The 24,853-nt window shown below is 37.0% G+C and overlaps 1 protein-coding gene across 1 annotated transcript; it reads right to left on the reverse strand.

Annotated features, from left to right (window-relative positions):
- Positions 1 to 4,298: 4,298 nt before the first annotated feature.
- Positions 4,299 to 24,853, reverse strand: LOC125065899. Its single transcript, XM_047673757.1, has 2 exons — positions 24,416 to 24,853; positions 4,299 to 4,304 (listed from the first exon to the last, which is right to left on the reverse strand). Exons 1-2 carry the CDS (start codon positions 24,851 to 24,853, stop codon positions 4,299 to 4,301), a joined length of 444 nt encoding a protein of 147 aa, XP_047529713.1.

The raw sequence follows: 24,853 nt of genomic DNA on the forward strand, positions 1-24,853 counted from the left end.
TTGATGTACATCATGCTTACATAGGATATTATTGTTACTAAATGCTCCGGTTTCACTTTTCATTGAAATTTTTATTCATTTAAAATAGTTAGATAGACTGCAAAATGGAAATCAATGGTTAATCATTATCACTGGCATACATTGGTAGTGTGAGAATTATTAATTATTCCTTACATTTCGTTTCATGCTTCTAACATCAAAAATAACGGTCTCCCAGACTATCTTATATACGAAATGCCATCCTCATTTTCCTTCCTTAGGCATAAAATATCCAGAAACGCTTAAATACGTATCTACTCATTTTTAATCAGTAGCCCATAAATAAAGTTTCATGCTTCTAACTTCAAAAATGACTGACTTCCAGACTAACCTATATAAAAAATATCCTACCTAATCATTTTTCAGTATCCCAAAAATAAAGTTTCATAGTTTTAATTTAAAAAATGACGACTTCCATAAAAACTTTCAACCCTTATTTCACCCCATTAGTGGTAGAATATCTAGAAACGCTTAAATACGTTGTACTCATTTTTGATCAGTATCCCAAAAAGAAAGTTTCATGTTTCTATCTTAAAAAATGTGAGATATATTAATCATTCCTTACATTTCCAAGGCGTCACCAACTTTTGGAAATGTTACGTCCCTTGTGCCTGTAGTTACCCTTCAAACTAGTTCAGTTACCTTTTAAACTGGAACACGACATTACTAATTACAAATTACTACTACTGTTCGACGATATAATATGACGTTTAGACTGGGTGGTACCTTCACATCAAGTTATCAGTATCAAGAAATCATCTAGGTATATGTTTTAGGAAGACAATGATACGGAACCCATAACCGATAAATACATTTCGTTAGAAATCTAAGACTCTTGTTGTTCTAATTGGGCCGTGTTGAGCAGAAATCTATCAACCCACAGAAGCATTAATATATGTTATTAACATTTAAATGAGAAAATCAATGCTAATAAATTAAAAATGTTGAACAAAATGTCTTTAAAAATCATAATCTTAGATTATAATTATATATCTATTATAATCTATCATTCATCAAATATTGAAAAATTATACACAAGTAACAATTATATACAGCAAAATAACAAAAACATTAAAGAACTCATATCATAAGCAACCGACTATTCTATTCTATCTCTTATGTCAACTAAATATCGCTGCCTCGCCGCGTGTGTCATATATTTTTCTTATGCCACGTCGTCTGTCCGGTGACGTCACTTCCCAAGCCACGTCACTCAGTCTGCGTTCAACACGGCCTCTCCTGACATGAGAACGTCCTCGTTCTCTTTTGTTGAATGTGTCTGTACTTCTCTGCTAGGCCCCGCTACTGACGAGGTATTAGGTTGAACATCTTCAGTTCCAGCAACTTGGTCTCGAATGGCCTCATCATTTAATGAGTCTGCACCTACCAAAAAAAAACATAAAACATCTTAGAAGATAAATTACGCTATGAAGCTATTAACAAGTGAGATAGAGGCACAACGTGAAGCATATCTCATAGTTTGTGACATAAGGGAGGAAGCACGACGTGAGGCTATCCCAAATGTACGAGATAGAGGCACGACGTGAAGCATATCTCACAAACTAAACATAAGGGAGGAAGCACGACGTGAGGCTATCCCAAATGTACGAGATAGAGGCACGACGTGAAGCATATCTCAAAAACCAAACATATGGGAGGAAGCACGACGTGAGGCTATCCCAAATGTACGAGATAGAGGCACGACGTGAAGCATATCTCAAAAACCAAACATAAGGGAGGAAGCACGACGTGAGGCTATCCCAAATGTACGAGATAGAGGCACGACGTGAAGCATATCTCAAAAACCAAACATAAGGGAGGAAGCACGACGTGAGGCTATCCCAAATGTACGAGATAGAGGCACGACGTGAAGCATATCTCAAAAACCAAACATAAGGGAGGAAGCACGACGTGAGGCTATCCCAAATGTACGAGATAGAGGCACGACGTGAAGCATATATCAAAAACCAGACATAAGGGAGGAAGCACGACGTGAGGCTATCCCAAATGTACGAGATAGAGGCACGACGTGAAGCATATCTCAGGTACATAAGACAGAGGCACGACGTGAAGCATGTCTTTTACTTACTCTCACATTATGCAGCATAGGCTTCAGCAGTTCACTCGCCTCGTCAAGGTACCATGGATCCACAGATCCCTCTGTATGCTCGGCTGTTCCTGACATAACTTATTGTACACACTTCTTGTTGATTGAAAGAACGCTTTCATAAAGTTATGGAAAATCGGACATCAGTTTAAATTTTTCAACACTTACATTTAGTAGTAAACCTGTCTTTAATCATGTTACTCAAAATATCATAGAAAAGGACTTTACCAGATTCGACGGGGTGACGGAGTTTGTTAAAAATTATCCACTGTTTAACAATAAGAGGAGGTAAAAGTTGCTCGCGAAAATCAATGCACATACGATGCGTGCCGTCTTTTTTCGTGGCTAAATGGATTCTCTTGCAATCTTTATGTTGAGGAAGTCGCTGACACTTACCTCTACCTAAGAAAGGCGATACGTTCGAATATTTACTGATTGACATAATACCTTTTTTCTGTTGAAGTTCCCGTTATAAAATATCCTGAAAACTTACGAATAACTTCGTGTAAATGTTGTAAATTATCATCAATAACTTTGGTTTTTAAGGGTATATTTCTATGAGACTCAATCGTAAACACATCAGTCACCTCATTGGAAACATGTTTTATATATTGACGATCACACGTACGAACGTATATAACTCCTGCACGGTTAAGTACATCAGTGTCAATAATTATAGGACAGTTCATAAGTTCTGATGAAACTACGAATAATTCTACCTCTAAAGTAATTTCATCAAATTCAATCGGTAAAGTGACATATTGAGTGGTTTCTATTTCTTGTCCTCCTATACCTCTTAAAACAAGAAAACATGGTTTCCGAACACAATGCAAATGTTTCAGTAAAAACAAGAAAATTAGAGAAATAGTAGAACCATTGTCAATTAAAATGTCTACTGGTACTACCACATCATTACCGCGTGTATCTTTTTTTTCCTTACAGAAGTTAACATTTTCCCTCTTTCTTGTTTCTGACTTCAATTTAGCAAAACAAGTATCAACGCTATGACCAGACTTTTGCAAAAAGAACAGGGCTCAGTTATCGTAACAGATTTTGAATTAGAACTATTCACATTAAACGAAGAACCTAGTTGACCTGACCTACCCACTTTGGCTTTCTTTTTACAAAAAGCCTGCCTATGTCCTGCATGGCCACAAGAAAAACATCTACCATCACCAAATTGACGTTTTCTATTATTAGTGTTACCACTATTAATTTTAACAAAATCATTTCTATTATGCGACACGGAAGCGTTTAGAGAAATCAGGTTTCACATATATAGAAAATAATTCTACCAAATAATTAGGCATCAATTTCGCGTTAGTCGCTGCAGTGCGTATCTGTGGATCTGTGACACCACGAATAATTATTGTAGACATTAATTCATCACTTAACCCCCGAACGATTCGGAGACGAAGTAACGAACGACGTATATAATCTGCATAGGTGGGATAATTATTTGAATCCGTATTAATGACATCACATAAAATATTTGGAGCGTCGGGTTTTTTGGACATAGTGGCTTAAATTCTCTCTTAAAATTACTCCAACTACGATCTGTTGTAACCCACTCATTAAGCCATAATCTAGCGTCACCTTTAAGACAATTCCCTATACGAGGGAGGCATTCATTATCACTCCATTTGTTAATAGCTATCGCGCGATCTACCTCACCGCACCAAACATCAATGTCATGAACACTGGGATCAAAGTTAGAAATATAAAATGAATGATTTACCAAAGTATTTATAGAACGAAATGCATCTACAATTCGCTCAGTGGTGGTCATTTCTGCATCAGTGATACCACTCACAGATTGAGTCCTCGAGGAAGACCCTGCGCCTGCCCCATCCACATTCTTTGTCACCTGCGGCGTCCGTGTGCCAAGGTCCGAAGGTACCCGTGTAGTCGCGGCTTCCGACGTTGGCGATTGTTGCACATTATTACCTTCTAATTTATTAAGACGTTCAAGAATCAAATCCATCTGACGTCTAACATTACTAGAGGACTTGTCACGATGCCGGCCATGTCGACTTCGTCCTCTTTCTCGGCTACGTCTTTCACGCTTTTGGTCAGACATTATTAACAAAATACTAACAACGTTAGTATAACCATATAGCATAAAATCTGAAATCAAAAATCAAAGTAATCATCACACCTTTAAAGAGAAAAAATTTAAAAACGTTAAATTCAAAAAAATTTATGAAGGCTATGAGCGTCCATGCGTGAGAAATATAAGAAAATGTCAGAAGGCGAGTCGGATAGGGCATAAACCCAATCCCACTTCTGATATAATCTATCATTCATCAAATATTGAAAAATTATACACAAGTAACAATTATATACAGCAAAATAACAAAAACATTAAAGAACTCATATCATAAGCAACCGACTATTCTATTCTATCTCTTATGTCAACTAAATATCGCTGCCTCGCCGCGTGTGTCATATATTTTTCTTATGCCACGTCGTCTGTCCGGTGACGTCACTTCCCAAGCCACGTCACTCAGTCTGCGTTCAACACTATATAATTTCACAGTGATTCGGATACTATAAAAGTTGTAATCTCAATTGAATCTTAAACAATTTTGGCGTTTGAGGTATTACATTTCCGCACAACGCGGCTCGATGTGCCTTCAATTATCGACTTACTCAACTTTCAAAGCGAAATATGACACAGTATTAATCTTGGGCGGTAATAATTATATTGATTAGCGAGCAGGACCCACCTGAGCGAACGTAGGAGATAATTTTCTATAATGTATAGACTAGAGATACGTTTTTGTTTGATATTGTACAGAACTTGTACAGCTCTATCTTTACAAGGCTATTTCCTCTGTCCCAAGATTGCCTGGAATAGATTGGTTTTTCTCAATAATCGCCCTTTGTGCCATACATGATTTCAATTTTGTTATTTTCACTATTTTGTCTTGATATAAAATAAAGTTTATCATTATTATTAGTAAGCAAAATTATATATTTATTTAGATATCTATTTTACAAATTAATGACCGCGTAGAATGGTGGCAAGAATACCAGTAAGCATGTATTTTGCAACGTTGCGTCTATAAAATATTATACATTAATAAATTTCAAATCCTAAATATTTAAGTTTATACATTGATTATATAATTATTAAATTTATTTTATGAAAATCGAGAAGCACATACCTTATGTTAAATGATACATTTCGCTCATAGATATTGAAACGTAAGAAGAATAACTAACTACACGGTCACTACGCCATCTTACTTGTGACGTAATCCCTTCAGGTGTAATGACATTGTCTCACTCACCCTTCAAACCAATATACAGAAATACAGAGTATTGATGTTCGGTGATAGAATAATTTATGATTGGGTGGTGTCCACTCAGACGTGCCTGTATAAAGCTTTTGGTTCAATCCAAGTAATGCTACAATGTGAGAATTTATTTGAAAATAGAATGACATTGTGATGAACTTTAATAAAATTTCAAATAACATATTTTTTTCTTTTTTTAGTGTCTGTATAAATTTGTATCACAATAAAAAAAAATACAAGCTGCTAGGTTATCGTTGTTCGTAACTGAATAAAATGGCTATTAAAAATTTTAAATAAACAAAATGGCGTTATACCTTTGATACAGTAATTACTTTTACATTATTATATACAATACTATTACAGGGAATTTTTTGCTTGTTTCATCCGAGTTTAATTTTAAAATCTTATCCAATTTATATGAAAAAATAATATCATCATCATCCTCCTGCCCTTATGCCAATTTTACTTGAGTTCGGCGTGGCATGTCTTCTTCCATACTTCACCGTCGGATATGAAAAAATCTATAATAATATTGTAAATGCTAAAGTAACGCTGTCTGTCTGTTACGCTTTGTCGGCTAAACTACTGAACCCATTTCGATGAAATTTCGTTTGAAGCAAGCTTGAAGCCCAAGGAAGGACTTTGATTTATTTATATATCTAAGTCATATTATAAAATCTCCAATCTTCTACTTCAAATAATCAATAAATTGTAAGTGATATTATTTTAAGTCCTGCGAGACAAATGATGTTTTCCTTCACCGCCTAGTACGAGATGAATTATAAACACAAATTAAGCCCATGAAAATTCAGTGGTGCTTGCCTGGGTTTGAACCCGTAATCATCGGTTAAGATGTGCGCGTTCTAACCACTGACTTGACTTTTAATAAGAGTATATGAGAGTATAAGAGTACATGAAACGAAATGTAATTATAAAACAACCTAACAAATACAATCACCACATGTAGCGTCCCGCACAATGGCCCCTCCTCGTTCCCAGGGAACCAATGTCAGTCCATCAGGTCTCTTACCATCATCACGACTAATTCCACGAGGATCAGTAAGAGCAATTACGTCGATGGTAGCAAGATCCCTTTTTATTGTGTCAGAATTAAATAGGTATAAAATAGTATCAAAACTACTAAGTGAATTTAATATTAGAATGCTTTTGCTTGTAATAGCTATCTATACATATTAAAACGTAATAATATATTCACGTGACAGATTTATTGCGAAATTAATTTGCTCACTTCAAATGGATATTCCTTCATTGGAATACCTGCGTCTATATGTAGTTGAAATGAGATCCGAGTTTAATAATAACATTGTGTTTCTAGCTCATCATACCAGTATATAATTATGAATATCTTTATTCCAATGAGCTGAGCCGCAGCTAGAAGAGTGACTAAAGGCACCTCTGAATATAAGTATGCTATATTTAGTTTTATAAATTCATGTAGTGTTAATTGGTAAAGCAAAAGATATTTAACCTGCCTGTAAATATTGGACAACTTCACATACATTACTCTCATCAAAATGTAAGTAGCTAAAGCACTCGTGTTATGGAAAATCAGAAGTAACGACGGTACCTCATACACCAGACCCAAGACAACATAGAAAACTCATGAACGTTTTCTACATCGACTCGGCCGGAAATCGAACTCGGGACCTCGGAATTGCGTACCCGTGAAAACCGGTGTACATACTACTCGACCAGGGAGGTCGTCAAAGGAGGTGCCTGTGTCGAATGAAATTCTGTGTAATTTCTATTAACGATTGTATATAAAATAACAACAGTGTGGTCAAATAGACTTTAATCCTTCCTTGTCTGCCTTGGCGTAGCAGTATACCATTTATAGACTATTTTTCACTAACTTACTACATTATATTTATTAGTTTTTCATATCAATAATATATAACTCAAGTGACTGTTGTCACTAAATTATATTGCTACGCATTATTATATCGCTCGAGTAATAATGAAATAAATATGATATTACTTCTATTTTTATACTGATAATTGTGGTGGCGAAGCCGAGATGGCCCAGTGGTTAGACCGCATGCATATCTACCGATGGTTGCGGATTCAAATCCAGGCAATCAACACTGAATTTTCATGTGCTTAATTTGTGTTTAAAATTCATTTAATGCTCGGTGGTGAAGGAAAACCCATTTTATGAAGAGGCGACTATAAGCCCACAATAAGAAAATTAACAAACTCTTACTTCACTTTCTTTTTTATTAGAGGTAGTACTAACACTCATCTTATTCGTTTCTCATCACCCAATCATCTAAATAATAATACTTTGTTATAATGTTTTCCAATTTCAAGATTGAATGTTTCAGAGATATTACATTCACAAATAATATAATATCACTCTAGTGATTGATGGCATATTGACATCAGCTTCTGTGAGGAATGGCTTATATTTATTTAAGTGCCCAGTGGAATTGCGATCACATATCTAACCTTTTTTATGTCCTCTGTCTTTCCACTTTAAAAAAAAAAAACAGATTTTTTTTTCAAATTTACTAAAGAGGGTATACATAGTGACTTGCAAGTATAGAAAGTAAATATTGATCCACAAATATTTTCATCCTGATGTTAAATCCTTCAAATATATAAATTTATCTTTTAACACGATGTTTTACTGAAAAAAAAAAAAACTATTTACTGTATAATTTTTTAGCAAAAAATTACTCCTTTTGGCCCGCATTGGATTCCACGAATAGTAAATATATAAATGATCTAAAATATTATTTATCATCAAACCTTCACGTAAGAAAGAACATGCATTCGTACATACATGATCATGTCATAGAAATTAATTTACTCATACATTCTCAAAGATATATAAGGTAAATTAAAATCACCTGTTAACTTATAATGACACATACTATGAAATTTAATAAAAAAAAAAAACCTTCTTAAGTTGTCGTTTAAAGACATCACGGCTTTATTTTAAAGCCGAAAGGCGAGTGAAGATTTTTTAATAGTCGAATTAATTTAATTAAACATGGTATCTGAAGGTAGGGAACGACCAAAGAAACGATGAATGGATTGTGTGAAAGACGATATAGTTAGAAGGAATGTTACTTGTGAGATGACGTCCGACAGAGAAGTATGGAAGGAAAAGACATGATGCGCCGACTCCAAGTAAAAATTGGAATAAGGGCAGAAGGATGAAACATGCTATCTTGTCATTTATCGAGAAAAACATGTCATGTTATGGAAAGGCTTCGAATCTCATTATAATGGAGTGGAACAGCTACTTAAGGCCGAGTTTCATAATACAAAAAGGAAAACGCTGTTAGTATTTAGGGTAATTCAACTCCATTTTTCGATGTCACTACATATAGCTAAACAGTCGTTCGAAGTATTTGTCAGCTCTTCGTTCAACTCCACGAATAATTTTGACCTGAAATACGAACCTTTTTCCCCGCCTCTAGCCTCCAAGATTCAAGCGTTTTCTCTTTCTCTCATTTTATTTTTGTAAAGTTTACAGCTAAAAATAGCGGCGCAACGATTATATCGAATACCTTAGCTGGTAGATAGGATCAGAATGTAAACGTAAAAAAATCGATTAATCTTTGTTCTCTTTTGAATTTAAACGTACTTCTAATGAAGTAGTGTATCGAGATAACCTTTGCCTTGTCAAAGGACTTCTCGAATTCGGCGACAGAAGCATTTTGTGACAAAGCTATGTCATTGTGTAAGAACAATACCGGAGATAGCATCACTTCGTTTGTGAAGTGTTCATGTTCAATAAAGACTTCGTTATTGAGTTTACAAATTTATTGCTGATTATTTGTTATTTATTCATAATAAAATTAATATATTTTTTTTCTTAAATTAGTACTTTTTTTTAAAATTATATTACTCTGTTTGTTTTTGTTGTCAGCGAAATCGAAACAAAATAAATAATAATTACTAAAAATATCAACTAGTAATTCTTTCTTTCTTCTTTCTCCCGTTCTCCTCGATATAATCTACTGTACGAACCAATAGTAACTTTAAAGACAATTTTGTCTTCTTAATAAGAGTTTCAGAAGGATTTTTAAGAATATAACTAAATAAAACACATTTGAAGTAAATTCATTTGAATAATATGTCGATATTTGTCATTCGTTGATTATCATTGATTTTTGTAGAGCATAATCATACATTCCATATAATTAATATTTATTAGGATTAAATTAATGAGTTATCTGTGGTAGCTCTTTATTTATTTAAATATTGTGAACGACTTTTCAAAAAAAAAAAATAGTTCAATATATATGTATGTATTGAATTATGTGGATACATAATTATATACATATTGTACTCTGTACATTTGTAGCCTAACTGATTCGTGGAACATTTATAACAGGCTTCAACTTAACATACTTTTAAGCATCAATTATTGATATAATTGATGTAATTTTCTACATGAATCCTTTCTGTTTAGTGGTGAAAACGCGATAAAAATCGACACGACAAAATAATATCTATAACACTTCATATAATTACTTCTAAATATATATTGATATTAAAATAAACCAGTTATAATATAACTATGCCACTTAGCCTCGATGTCAAACGGTAAAAACGAAATTTCCTTCATGATTAAAATGCTCTATACCAGCGAGTTTTAATTTAGTATTCTCAAGTTTGAAGTTCAAAGTTTAAAATTTTCCAACTACTTAAGGGGAAGTCTTTATTGATATAGAAACTGCTTTGGACAACATAATGCCTTGAAATCTTTTAAAGGAAATTTCAAACGTTAAAACTTTTTAAAATTAATTTAACTTATATTGGCAACGACAGCAGCTCTAACACTTTCTAGCACTACATCGTATATCCACTATTTGCTTCACGTAGTTTCACCTGGTTTAAATTTTCCCGCTGCGACACATGAGCCAATGTTAAATAGCCTATACCTCCCTAAGAAATTAGACTATCTGGAATATTTTTTTCATATTAGAATTGAAATTCCCGAGCCTAATGCAAAAATAAAATAAAAAAATATTCCTATTAATGATTTGTTACATATATAACATTTAATTTTAGATTTTATAATTTTAAGGTAGGTTATAGGTTTAGGTATAGTCGTTTTATTTCCTTGTTCTGTCAAATACCATAAGTCTCTCCTACGGGCCTTTGAAGTTATTGACTTTTGGTGTGTTCATCGGGCCTTTATTGACGTGGTGCCACCCGAGAAGTCTTTGTATAGATATGTTTGATATTTGTAAAGCTAAAAAAGAGCAAAAAGGCTTTAAATTTATCAATTATAATATATATAGTTATATTGTGTAGTTTACTTTTATATTATGCATTTTATTTATTCTATATTATAAAAAAAGTCTAGTAAAACTTCTTCATAAGCAGAAAAAAACAGCCCATTATTTGGAAAATATGGCTATTAAAGTTTTAAAAAAAAAACATTCAAAAATAAGAGCAAACAAAGCCATGAGTCACGAGTCACTCGTAAATTCAATTCAAACTTATATATATGATAAACAAGATATGATCAATTATTTATCAATAAAACTCTTTGAAGCTTGGAACTTGATAAACTAATTATCAAAATGATCTTATCATCGTTAAAACAATTTTCTAATGTGTTTTGTGAGCGGAAAATTATATTTGTCGATCTCAAAGGAATCGCTAAGCTCTTAACGTCTATTAAGAAATACGATAATTAAATAAATCTGGAAAAAACATAAACCAATTATTACTGTGATAAATTGATTTTCAGGCTTCATTATATGAGATTTTATTGTACCTAATTTGTTTTAATCTAGTTTTTACCCACGGCTCAACCCCGATCGTGGGGGGTTAGATGTTGATGATGGTACTATTTGATATTTTTTGTAATCCTGAATACGAGTATTTAAAGTTTCATAATGATTGGTTAAGTAATTAATACATAAGCAATTAATTTAATTTATAAGAAAAGCAATGTCTATACTAATATTATAAATACGAAACTCAGTCTGTCTGTACCGAGATGGCCTAGGGGTTAGAACGTGTGCATCTTAACCGATGATTGCCCGTTTAAACCCTATCAAGCACCACTGAATTTTCATGTGATTAATTTGTGTTTGTAATTCTTCTCGTGCTTGTGCGGGGAAGGTAAACATCTTAAGGAAACCTGCATATGTCTAATTCTCAACTCGCATTGGAGCAGCGTGGTGGAATATACTACAAAATTTATCCTCAAAAAGAGATCAGGCCTTAGCCCTGCAGTGGGAAATTTACAGGCTGTTACTGTGTGTCCATCTGTCTGTCACTAAACCGAATTTGATGATTTTTTTTATGAACTAAGCTTGAACTCCAAGGAAGAACATAAAAACTAATACCCATATAGCTGTATACTATATAAATATAGCTTACAAATATTGATGTTCAACCTTGTTTAAGAAATCATAAAATAGAAAAAAGATTCTTAATACAAGAATATATTTGTGATGGATCGGTGTTATTATTGGCATTGGATTGAGATGTATATGTATATACAACATATATTCACAAACTCGCAAAACATATAAAGTATTAAAACATAATAACAGATCTATCATTTTTAATCTGATTTTTTTTTTATTTACATAAGAATTATTTACATTAAATGCCTTGTTTAAAGGTTAAAGGTACAAAAATAGCTTTGTTTGTTTTATTATAATGTTTACTATTGTAACTCACTTTTTTCTTTTGTGTTAAATTAGTAATTTTCTAATAAATTAATAGGATATTAATTTTAACTATCACTTCCAGATAAGAAAATTATAATTATAATAAATTTACTGGTTTTGTTAGGTTGCTCGTAGTTTGTTCAAACTAGCCGTATCATAGCACAACAAGAAAATAACAATGACGATATAAACGAATCAAAATCTCGAGAAGTAGCATAATGACAAGAAGAATATGACACAACGGTTTTATGAACTTATCCTCTATAAGTCTTTAGAGGGTAACTGAATATCATACAGTTACTGGTCTGCTGATGCCACTATACGATACTGGCCTACTGAGAATTTCTGATGGTTGTCTATGCCATAAATTTATATGCAGATACGGATCACACTGTTAATCGGGAAAAAAACAAAAGAAACTTGTCTAGCACCACCGTATATAACAATCGTGTCCAGGTTGCCCTACAAGGAGTAACTGACCTGATCTTCATAAGATAGCGAATAGAAAAAAGCAGATTTTAACAGTCCGTCTTCCATGAAAATAGATGTTCCCAGAGTTTGCCGCTCAAGAGATGGTTATTTTTTCTGAAAGTTCCAATAGCTATGCGTGGCGCGTATTTAGGCGATCGTGACCACTTACCATCACATGTTGCCCATTTGTCAGTTTTTCTACCTATTTTAAATAAAAAAGAGAAAACTATATCTGTGAGTGATCCTCTATATATTACACCTCAAGTTTTTCTATTACGATGTGTATTTTTATGAAATAAAGAAATAGATATTTTTAAGATAAAAGTTAAATGCACAATTATTAGGAAAACGGAAAGTTAATACCACAATACTTCGGGCTTACAATTTATTTCATTCCGCACGACTGTATCCATTCGAGACAGATCATACCCTCATCACTTTCGTGGTTTTCTGAACAATACAATAAGGTACATATTTCTGTGTGGATAATTCCAACATATTCAGAGCTGGTGGACCGTAAATGCGATATTAAAGGTATGGCTAATAATATTCTTAATATAATTTTGTGGTATTTTAATACAGAATGACTATTTCATTTAGGGATATATTATTTAGGAAATAAATTTTTATTAAATTATGATACCAGGTAATATAAAACATGAACTATTAACTATGCTTGTATTAAGTAGTAATTAAGTTTGTACCGTCTGCTTCGATAGTCGTTAAATGATATTATAACATTTTATAAATTTAATTTACAATTGTCAATAATATATATATTTATTATGACCAGTTCCATAACATATCGAAGAAGTAAAAAAACGACAAACGGTTCGAGCGTGTTTTGGTAAAAAACATTCGAAAACACAATCTTTAAAACTTACATGATTTTTCATTACATAGTTTGCAAAGTAAAAATCGTCTGTAAACAAATTTAGTTCCAATCCTTTTTTTTTATATATTATCGTCAGTTTGCATTAGTACCCCAATGTTGCGCTGATCCTGATGTTTCATCAGACCTCAATAGTCTTTCCAGAGAATATAAACCATGCTCTCTACTACTCGCCTACACTCAAAGGGATCATACGTTTATTCTCACTATTTCACTCTTTTAACAAAACAAAACAAAGGTGGCAAGAACTTTGGAAAGGAATTATTGAGCCTATAAAACTATAAGCTGGCCCATATTGTCGAAGGAAGAATGAAGGAAGCCTAACTTGTATTTCAGAATCGAACACCAAAATATGACGCACTTAGTTTGCAAAGTCACAAACCAGTAAACAAGTTTTTCAATATTTTGTCTTAGTTATCACACATAAATCTTTTTTTTAAATTACCAAATATATCTGAATAAAAATATAATTATAGGTATATAGTTATATACACACGAAAATAGTGCTTATGCTACATTGCCCAGTAAATCATGTTGAATTTACGTATGTAGTATATTATACAAATTTAAATTGTTTTTTCATCATATAATAAAACTTTCAGGAATAAAACGTCGATTATAAAAAGTTCAAATAGCAGTTGCATGAATTCATTTTTACGTTGTACCCATGTTTCCACCAAAAATGCGGTTACGATCTATCCAGGCGAAAGAGTGATTAAGTACGGCCGTTTCAAACAGAATATCCAACGATGTCACTTTATTGCCTAGCGAATGTTATGCGGAGTTACGGCGAAATTTTATAAATTAAATATTCATAAGCTGTTCAGTGGCATTTGTTTGTTTTTAAATATTACGTTTTTGTTTACAGGACTTTTATATTATTGTCGTCATTTTTGACGAGAATCCGTTTAGAACTTTTTAGAACGTTTTTTTTTTTTTTACAAATGTCAATTTAACCTTTAAGGATTGTTTGATTTACTCTGAATTTCAACAATGCGGAATGATTTCACTATTCGTACTAGATTTGATTAAGAACTTTTTATTTAAAATCTTCTTGACTACAACTAATTTCAATATAACCGCGTTTAATTTTGTTTTGCCCTATTACACATGTACTTAAAATAGCTGTAACATTATAAGCTATTCATTTATTGGTTATTTTATCAATAACGGCGAAAGATGGGATGCGAAAGTATAAGACTGTTTAGTCTCAACTAGTGCCTGGACTAAACTAGTCGCTGAATCTGGTCCACATCCAGTTAAAACATGTTAATACGACAATCACTGAGCCTATAGTCCTGGCGTTATATATCAAATAACAGGTAACCGATGGTAGGTTTACAAAAAATTGGTCTTGATGTCTGTATCCATATTGGCTTCGACCAATCAGGAGAAACCTTCAAGAAAAGAGCGTACACATGTATGAAAGGTCGAATCCGGTATTGCACATGTCCATGGGAGGTGGTAGTCACTTACCATCAGGTGAACTTACTGTTCGTTTGCCACCTGTAACAGAAAAAAAAAAAAAAAACATTCCTTATTTTCTTTGAATAATTTAATTAAAATTTAACAAAGACGCGCTTCCATTCAATTAATATACAAATTAAATTTAGCATACTTTTGTATTGTTACCAGCACCAAACGTTTCAGCACAATTATTTTCTTTACAACAAAATGTATTCATATATCAGACGGCTCTGAGGAGCAGCAGCAGAGCAGAGCAGTGAAAACTATTTCACAATCTTTCCGAACCTTGGTTCTCGTACATTCTATATCCTTCAAGTACACCTGCTCCACCTCCTTGTGTAAATATCTTATGTATAATGATTATTGTGTAACAAAATCGATTTTTCCTTTATGTAAATCATAGAATAGTTAACAATAAAATCCCTTTACATTTACGTTATACGTGTAGAAATTAGAATTGAAATATGCGGTTTAAATAACGGTCCCGGGGTCAATTAATGTTATTTGTAACAAACATTCATTTGTCAGTTTCAAGCGTGCTAATAAAGGCGGTTTATCGAACCGCCGTCGGCATAATTGAAACACGCCCCAACTCGTATTTAATTTTAAAGCTCGCCGATTTATTTCTTGTAACGTTGATATTTCTCGATAAACGTGAATAAATTTTAACTAATTAACCTATTTGAAAGTAAAGAGCAAACTTGATCGCTATTGCCTTTGAAGACGAAGGCTTGGAATTTCTTTCACCACGCATCTCAAATACTATCTCTAATACTAATTCAGCCGAGCACCTATTCTACAAGCGCAATGATCCAAACGGTTCGATTAAACTTGGATCAGACTATATTCGGGATCGTATCGTAACCGATATAAATAAGTACAATAAGTCCTCAATTACAATTAAACTGAGGTTAAATTTTGTGAGGAATAGTCGAAGTTGGATCGGAACAGTATCGGGAACGTATAATTATCGTTATATGTTTCCTCACAAGGTTTTCCTTCAACACGAGATTAATATTATAAACTTAAATAAAATAATATGTCGTTTTTAATATTAATAAAAGTATTTATTAATATTAAAAACGACATTTTTGCTTTTGCTTTTATTTTAAGGTTCATATTACACCAACCGTGTCATGTTCCCATAATCAGTATTTTAATTTGAATTATACACAACACCACTGATTCTCAAACTATATAACGAAAACGGATTAATATAAAAAAGTTTCAGAGGCACTGTATTTACTTCTTTAGGCATCGTTCATTAAATCACTGTTTGCCCGTTCTTGTTCGTACTTAAAAGAAAATATTGGGCGTTTGCTCGTTAAAAATTGTGTATTATGTAAATCTCACGTCAGAATAAACTTATTTACCTTGACTTTATCGGAAAAAGTTTTAATGAATCATTGGATTTTAAGGTTTTAATAATAGTAATAAAAAATATATTTTCAATTTGAAGTGTATGTGGATTTGGTATTTTACCACTCACTTGACCAAAAGATAAGTCACTATGGAACTTAGTATGACTATTATTATGTTAGTGCCACGACTTTTTCTACTCTAAGTTAAGTTATTATATACTTTAAAAATATACCCGTTATTTTTTCCGAAATAAAGGAATGCAATTTAAATAGTAATCAACATAATTTTTACAACAACGTATTTGAAAAATAATTTCATATCATATTTATCTTTTATGTGGGACGCTACATGCTTTGACACGCTGGCCCCTTCTCATCTAAATATAAATGAAGCAATGCTAAGAGCCGGAGCCGCCTCGGAAAAAGCTGAAGCAAACATACAATCCAAATTATGTCTTTGTCCGTTTGCAGTTGAAACACTTGGACCTTGGAGTAGTAATGCAAAAACTTTCATTATCAGTATAATACCTCGCCTCCTGTCACCTCCACTGGTGACGGGAGCGCTGGTTCATTTTTGCCCAGACGGTCGGAATGGTTTTGCCCAGTTACGATTCCATTATATAATTACATTCCACACGGTCATGATTTGTACAATAAATATTTTAAATTTTGATGTGTTTTTCGGTCTTAATATTAATAATTATTATATAAATAAAGTTTGTATTTATTATCTTCATATTTAGCTAATATTTATGAAAAAAACAATAGTTGTTAAAGTCAAAATTTATAAAATAGTAATAATAATCAATACAAAATATAAATATCGTAGATGTGAAATTTTAGAACAAAGATTAATCTATAATAATCTTAATACCATTTATCATGTAAATATTATTGACAACACTTATCTTGAATTTTTAAAAAATAAAATAAATTTGGTAAACTAAGATTAAAAATAATAAAATTCTACTATTATGTCATACGTCGTCATCTAAAATTTGTGCTGGAGTGTGCAAGTCATTATGTGTAGATCCCAGGATACCAGACCACTGACATAATACTAGCACAACATCCTACACTTAAAGTTCCCTAGATAACTGCAAACGTAATCAGGTATAGCTTGGAGACTATCTGCAGCTTTGTCGGCTTATTAGTACACATGCTTAAAACATTGTTCTATATACGTCTCGTTTCATACGTCCCCTTATCAAATAGTTATTCCAAAAACAAATAGAAGACCATCTTCAATTTCATTATTGCTTTCATAGTGTTAGTACCACTATGTCTTACATGCTCTCCATAATAAACATTAATTACATTAACCAACCTTAGGAGTTAAGATGTTACGACCATTGTGACTGTATATACACTTTCTCACTCTTCCTTCAAATCGGAACACAACAATAGTAATTTTTGCTATTTGGCGGTAGAATATCTGATGAGTGGTTGATACCTACCTAGCTGGGCTCACACAAAGCCTTACCACCGAGTAAGTAAAAAAAGGGAATATAACTACATTACATTAATAACCTCTAAATTTCCCACTGCTGGGCTAAGGCCTCCTCTCCCTTTGAGGAGAAGGTTTGTAGCATATTCTACCACGCTGCTCCAATGCGGGTTGATGGAATACATATGTGGCCGAATTTCGTTGAAATTAGACACATGCAGATTTACTCACGATGTTTTCCTTCACCGCCGAGCACGAAATGAATTATAAACACAAATTAAGCACATGAAAATTCAGTGGTGCTTGCCTGGGCTTGGACCTGAAATCATCGGCTAAGATGTACGTGTTCTAACCACTGAGCCATCTCGGCTCTTAGCTAGCTTTAAATCATCAATACTTAATTAAGGATATTACATAAAGTGTGTGGTGGTAGTCAATGGGTACTAAAATGGCTCTCCTTTTATTATTATTTCGTGTATACTATATAATCCAAAAAATTATTATCTAACTGAAGGGTATTTTTGGTAATTTCTATACATTCAAAGACACATACATACATACAGACATACAGCTTCAGTATAATAACCTCTGTTGTCAAATTTAAAACACTTGTGTGCAAACCAGCTACACGCAGGATATAGTGCGAAAATCCCAGATAAATAGCCGCTAGACCAACGTGGCAGACTTTTCAACTTAAATTACAAAGATTTTTACTACCATGAAAAAAAATTAAGATATTTTTTTTAATCCAATATTCTATTTCTTACAAAGAGGTTGCGACAAAGAAGTTTTAACAATAAGTATTAAAATATGCTACTGGATGGTATTCTATATTAAATGTTTTTTAAAACATTTTTAATATTCAAAAAGTTTAAAATAATAACATGTTTGTTTACTCCAGTTTCGTGAACTGTTCAAACTTTATACGACATTTGGCTGACTCATATGCTATTGTTATTTCGGTCACTGGGTTGCTTCCCTAATAAAACGAAGCATTTTTGTAAGCAATTAAATAATAAAAAGTTTACCTTTAATTAATATTATAATTCCCTAAAATTGCTTGAAATTGAATTTATTTATGAAATTAACAACTGATGGTATGTGGTCCACTCCATCCACCACATAGACATTAGAGGTGTAAGAAATATTAACCATTTTATCTTTGTTACACGAATTTGTGAAAATGTTAAAGTCATCGAAATTTTTCGCGCTGTCAATTGAAATACATACAAGTAATCGAAATCTTAAAATATACTAAAATATATATGAACAAACAAAAATTCTGTAAAGTTTTGAAAGAATATCAATAATTATGGTAAATATATTGTGCAAACATTTAAATAAACAGAGAAGCGTAAAGCTGTTGGGTTAACAGGAAAAATAATTACTCGGATACGCTACATTTAAAGTTTTACAAAATCCATGAAAAAAGGGCGAGTCATAATTTTGTTTTAGCAAGATACGGATTAAGCATTTTAATTTAACTCCTGTGGTTAATGCATCTCCGGTGCAGATGTTACGGATCGTTATTCAGCGTTTTGTGATCTCAGACGCCATAATTGCTTCTTAAAATAAATTACTTCTAACTTGTTGTACAACAACAATAAAACCGGGTCAAATTGTTCTTTACGACAGACTAACTGTTTTTCATACCTTTTGATCTCATACGAAGGATATTTATGAATTTTAATTATATATGTTTTAATTTTATATTGATTTGGTAACTCGTGGATTTAGGATTAATGTTTGTGTTTATTACTTTAAATATATTAATGTTGAACCCAGCGATCTAATTGAGCATACTATTCTAATAATCACGTATCTAAGATGTCTATTTAAATATCTTATAATTGTTTTATTTAAAATAAAATGCAATATTGTTATTGATTTACGTAAAGATGTCGTATGTTTTTGTAGTTATTTGTAATTTATGAAGTTGAAAAAAATGCTACGTACGTAATGCAGTATTGCTAATTTTTCTGTCAACACGAAAGTAATCAAAAATATATACAAATAAATCTTATATGTTTATAGGTCGTTTAGTCGTGGTTTTATTGGAAGATGTCAGAATAGACGATGTATCCTATGACTAGTGCACAAAAATTATAAAATTTATAAAAAAAATCAACACATTCACTTCCTACTTAACCTTTTTATAACAATCCGATAAATAGGTTTTACGTGAATCTGCTGTGAAAAAGGGAGCTAGGTAATTACAGGCACAAGGGACGTAATAGAAGTGGGTGTGCATTGACGATACAAGGAACGGATTAAATTTCACATGGGATACATGACTATAGGCAGCCGTGACCACTTACTATCAGCTAACCCATATTGTGTTCGTCCACTAACGCATATTATATAAAAAAAAGTTATATAATATCGCTGAAAGGCCAAAATAATATTTGAATAAAAAAGAGCAATTAAAATTTCGATGTTATCTCTATTCAACCCGTATTCATATGTCTTACCACTGAACCGTGACGGTTTTTTGGAAAGGTTAGGTATATTGTTTGTTTATTCGGCAAATATGCACAGATGTATATCAAGGAGTCAGTAATCTGTGAAATTGAATAGCAAACACGTACGTTGTCAATGTTACGTGTCAAATTATATCCCGTCTATTTGCTTCATCTTACATTATAGATCAATTCACTCACGAAGGCGCGCCCCTCCAAGTTATATGTTTATTATTATTATGTGCATTAGCATGAGTGTGTGACACTCCTGCGTACATTATGTCTTTAGTGTGCGTGAGGTGACCCAGCGTAAATAAATAATATAAATAAATATTGGACAACATTACTCCGAGCTTAAGCACTTGTGTTATAGAAAATCAGACGTAACGACGGTACCACAAACACCCAGATCCAAGACGACATAGAAAACTAATAAACTTTTTCTATCGGGAATCGAACCCTCGGAGTGGCGTACCTATGAAAATCGGTGTACACACTACTCGACCACGGAGGTCATATGTCATATGACCTCCGTGGTCGTGGTCATGAGGTCATATGTCACAAAAAATACTATTTCGATTATATTTCTTAAGTTTATTTTATTAAAAAGTAATCAATTTAACCTGAAACGAAGCGATTTATGTTTTGGTTAAAATCAATACTCATAAAACACTAAACGTCGTCCCAGCTCAGTGCCAAACATGTACAAACGAAATATGTACGTACATATACAATATACATGATGCTAATATATGTTTCAAATCAAATACTTGATACTTACCGCAGAGAAGTATAGTTACTTGTCAGATTGCGACATTCAATATAATAATTATTAAATTCATGTCAAAATAGAGTGAGCCGTAAGACTGTTTTCAACATTTCAAGAGCGATTTATCTGCACTTCTATATATACTTAACAGATGGTATATATCATACATAGCCGGACGGGCTATTGTGCCACCTGATGGTTGGTGGTCAGTACCGCCCATAGACATTAGCACTGTGAAAAATATTAACCATTCCTGACATCACCAATGAGCCACCAACCTTGGGGCATTAGCCTTATTAGCATTAGCAGCCTCCTCTCCTTTTGAGCAGAAGTTTTGGAGCATATTCCACCACGCTGCTCCAGTGGTGGAATACATCGATTGAGCACGAGATGAATAAATTCAAATTAAGCACATGAAAATTCAATGTTGCCTACCTTTTTTTTTTTTTTTTTTTTTTTCTCGCTGGAAAAACGCTTTACGCGCTTCCCCCACGTGATGGTAAGTGGGGGGGTGTGTGGGACTCCCCGGAGCCCTGGACGCGGAGTGCGCCCAGGTACGCCGGGTTTACCCACTAAAAAACCAGCGGTACCCTCTCCGCCTTTCGGCGAGCGCCACGGGATCGCTTACGCATGCTACCGTGACGCCCTGACGGTCGGCCTCCAACACCTAGAAGGGGTTCTCAGGGTACTGAGACCCTCCTAGTCCCTGCGACGCCTATTGAGGCGGGGGGAGAAGGTGCGCGTAGCGCTTCTTCCTCCTCCCTGGTCGTCTTCGGCGGAGCGGGTCTGCAGCGGCATCCTCTTCCCGCTCCCGCTCTGCGGCTTCCTTCTGCGACATCACGTTTTCGCAGAAGGACCGCATCGCCGACCAGCACGTCTCGCTACTGAGCATTTCGTTGACGATGCTCGGCAGCGAGAGGTCTCCGCCCATAGTCGCCGCCAGGGTGTGCCTCTGGGGCCCCCACGCAGCACACTCACTCAGGGTGTGGTGCGACGTGTCGACTGGCGCACCACACTCGTGGCAGGAGGGTGACACCTCCCGCCGCGCTATTCCGTGCAGGTACTTACCAAAGCACCCGTGCCCGGTAAGTACCTGTGTCATCCTGAAGGTGAGTGTGCCCTTCTTTCTCTCGACCCAGCGACTCAAGTGGGGACGGATCGCCTCCACTGTCGCCAGGCCCGCCGTGGGTGACCCCAGATCCTCCTGCCATCGGACGATCAGGGCTTTCTGGGCTAGAGCCCTGATCCGCCCGACCTCCGCCGACCCTGGACAGTCGCCGCGGTTCCTCGATTCGACCCGGAACCGGTACACCTCCGCGAGCACCTCCGCCTGGAGCTCCCAGGGAGGATCGCCCGCGAGAAGTGTCGCCGCAGTCCATGACACCGTACGGTACCCTCTGATGCCTCTCACCGCTATGACCCTCTGCGGCTTCCGCAGCAGGGCCCGATTGTTAGCGGTGAGGGCGTCAACCCAGATTGGAGCACCGTACAGCGCCATCGACCTCACTACGCCGGAATAAAGACGCCGGCATAGCGATCCCGGTCCTCCCACATTCGGAAGGAGGCGGCCGAGAGCGGCGGCGGCGTTGATGAGCCTCGGGCCGAGATGGACAAAATGCTGCCCGAAGCTCCATCGACCGTCCAGGATGAGGCCCAGATACTTCATCTGGGCCTGCACCTTGATCACCGTCCCCCGGACGGTGATACTCGCCCCTCGTGGGGGTCCTTTCCGTGGACCGTGGAATAGAAGGGCCTCCGTTTTATTTATGGAGACCCTCAAGCCCAGCATTCCCATACGGTCCACGGTGAGAGCCGTTCCGACCTCGGCGAGGCGAGCTGCCTCCCGAAAATCCCGCCCAGTCGCCGTGACGAGGGTGTCATCAGCGTAACACAACACCCCCATCCCGGGAAGGACGGGAGCTCGCAGGAGCCAGTCGAAACCGACATTCCACAAAATTGGGCCGAGAACCGACCCCTGTGGAACGCCGCAACCTACCCGACGCCGGACCAACCGCCCATTGACCCCCGCCCAGAGGACCTCCCTGTCCTGGAGGTACGCCTCCAGTAGCCTCCTGAGATAGGTCGGCACCCCATGGTATCGGAGTGCCTCCCGTATCGTCTCGAAAGGGAGACTGTTGAAGGCGTTCGCCACGTCGAGTGACACCGCCAGGATGACTTGCCCCCGGGCTACCGCTTCTGTCGTCCGAGTCTTCAGGGCGTTCAGAGCGTCGACCGTCGACCGGCCCGCCCTGAACCCGTACTGAGCCTCTGAGAGACCCGGACCGACCTCCTCGAGGTGCTGAACGAGACGGGCTGCGAGGATCTTCTCGAAAAGTTTTCCCGTCTCGTTCAGCAACACAATTGGCCTGTACGCCGAAGGCGAATCCATCGGCCGACCTTCCTTCGGCAACAGGACCAATTTCCCTTCTTTCCAAGGCTTCGGAAACTGCCCGCTGCACAGGCACTCGTCGAACAGCTCCCGAAGCCTTGCACCCAGGAATTCCAGGGCGTCGCACAGAACACGCCCTGGAACCCCGTCCGGACCCGGCGCCGTGTTCCTGGCCCTCAAGCGGCCGAGGGCCATCTCCATCTCCCGCTCCGTGGTCAGTGGTGGAGCCACTGCGTCTTCGATCACGGAGCGGGCCATCTGTGGAGGGACATGCTCGCCTGGATGGGGGAAGAGTTCCCCGACCAGGCGTAGGAGGAGTTCCGGCGGCATCGTCTCAGTGACGGGGGCGCCTTGGTTGCGGAACTTCCCGCGCACACCGCGATACGGGCGCCCCCACGGGTCTCGATTGTGACCCGCCAGAAGCTCCTCCCTGGCCTTCTCCTTGGCCTTGCTTATCGCCAGCTGCAGATCTTTTTTCAGCTGGCGATAAGCATCCAGCATCTGTGTCTCCAGATCCGTGTCGAGGCCGTTGCGCCTTCGACAGCGGACGTAGGCCCTCCGCGCCCGGCAGCAAGTCGCCCGAAGGTCGGCGATTTCGGGTGACCACCAATAGACGTGCCGACGCGTAACCCTGCGCCGGGTCCGAGGCATGGCCGCATCGCACACTTCCTTGAGCGAACTGCGCATGCGGCCCGCCAGCTCCTCTGCGTTAGCGCCCTCCGTCCTCCCTGCGGAACCCCACCGCTGCACGATCGCGGCCTCCTTGACCAGTTCTCGATCGACCTGGCCGAGAGACCACCTCGGCAGCTTGGTCGGCACCCTCTGGGGTTCCGCCGGCCTGCGAGAGGTGGAGATCTCAAATCGGATGTAGCGGTGATCCGATAGAGTCTCCACCTCCTCCTCCACTCTCCAATCGACCACTCTGCGTGCTACGACAGGGGTGGCGAACGAAACGTCCACCACGGAACCCCCCTGTTGGCGCACGCAGGTGTGAACCTGCCCCTTGTTGAGAAGGGACAGGTCGGAGAGCAGTGCCCACACCTGGACGGCCCTTCCTCGCGGATTTGTGGCAGGGTTGCCCCAGGCACGTGACTTTGCGTTTAGGTCACCAAGAACCACTGTCGGTTTAGGCGACTGCCTGGCCACCGCAGATCTGACGAAGCCGAGATAGATCTCGAACTCAGCCAGGCTGCGGTTCGGGGAGAAGTACGTTCCAACGACCACGTACTCCCCCCACCCCACCACTACGTAACCCGAGCCCCTTTCAACGAGTGAGATAGAGGGACCCGTTCCGCTTTTCGCGAGGACCGCCACGGTACCATCCGAGTCCCCTACCCAATGAGGTAGGGGCGGGACATAATAGGGCTCGCAGGCCACCGCCAGATCGATCCCCCACTCCGCCATGGACTGCAGTAGTAGGTCCTGAGCCCCGGCGCAATGGTTGATATTAGCCTGAAGGAAGCTGAATTGTGCGCTCAT

This window comes from Vanessa atalanta, chromosome 8 (genome assembly GCF_905147765.1).
Source record: "Vanessa atalanta chromosome 8, ilVanAtal1.2, whole genome shotgun sequence".
Lineage (NCBI taxonomy): Eukaryota > Metazoa > Arthropoda > Insecta > Lepidoptera > Nymphalidae > Vanessa > Vanessa atalanta.

Excerpts from the sequence above, each read along its gene's own strand:
- LOC125065899 (XM_047673757.1), bottom strand. The coding sequence starts at position 24,853 with ATGAGCGCACAATTCAGCTTCCTTCAGGCTAATATCAACCATTGCGCC.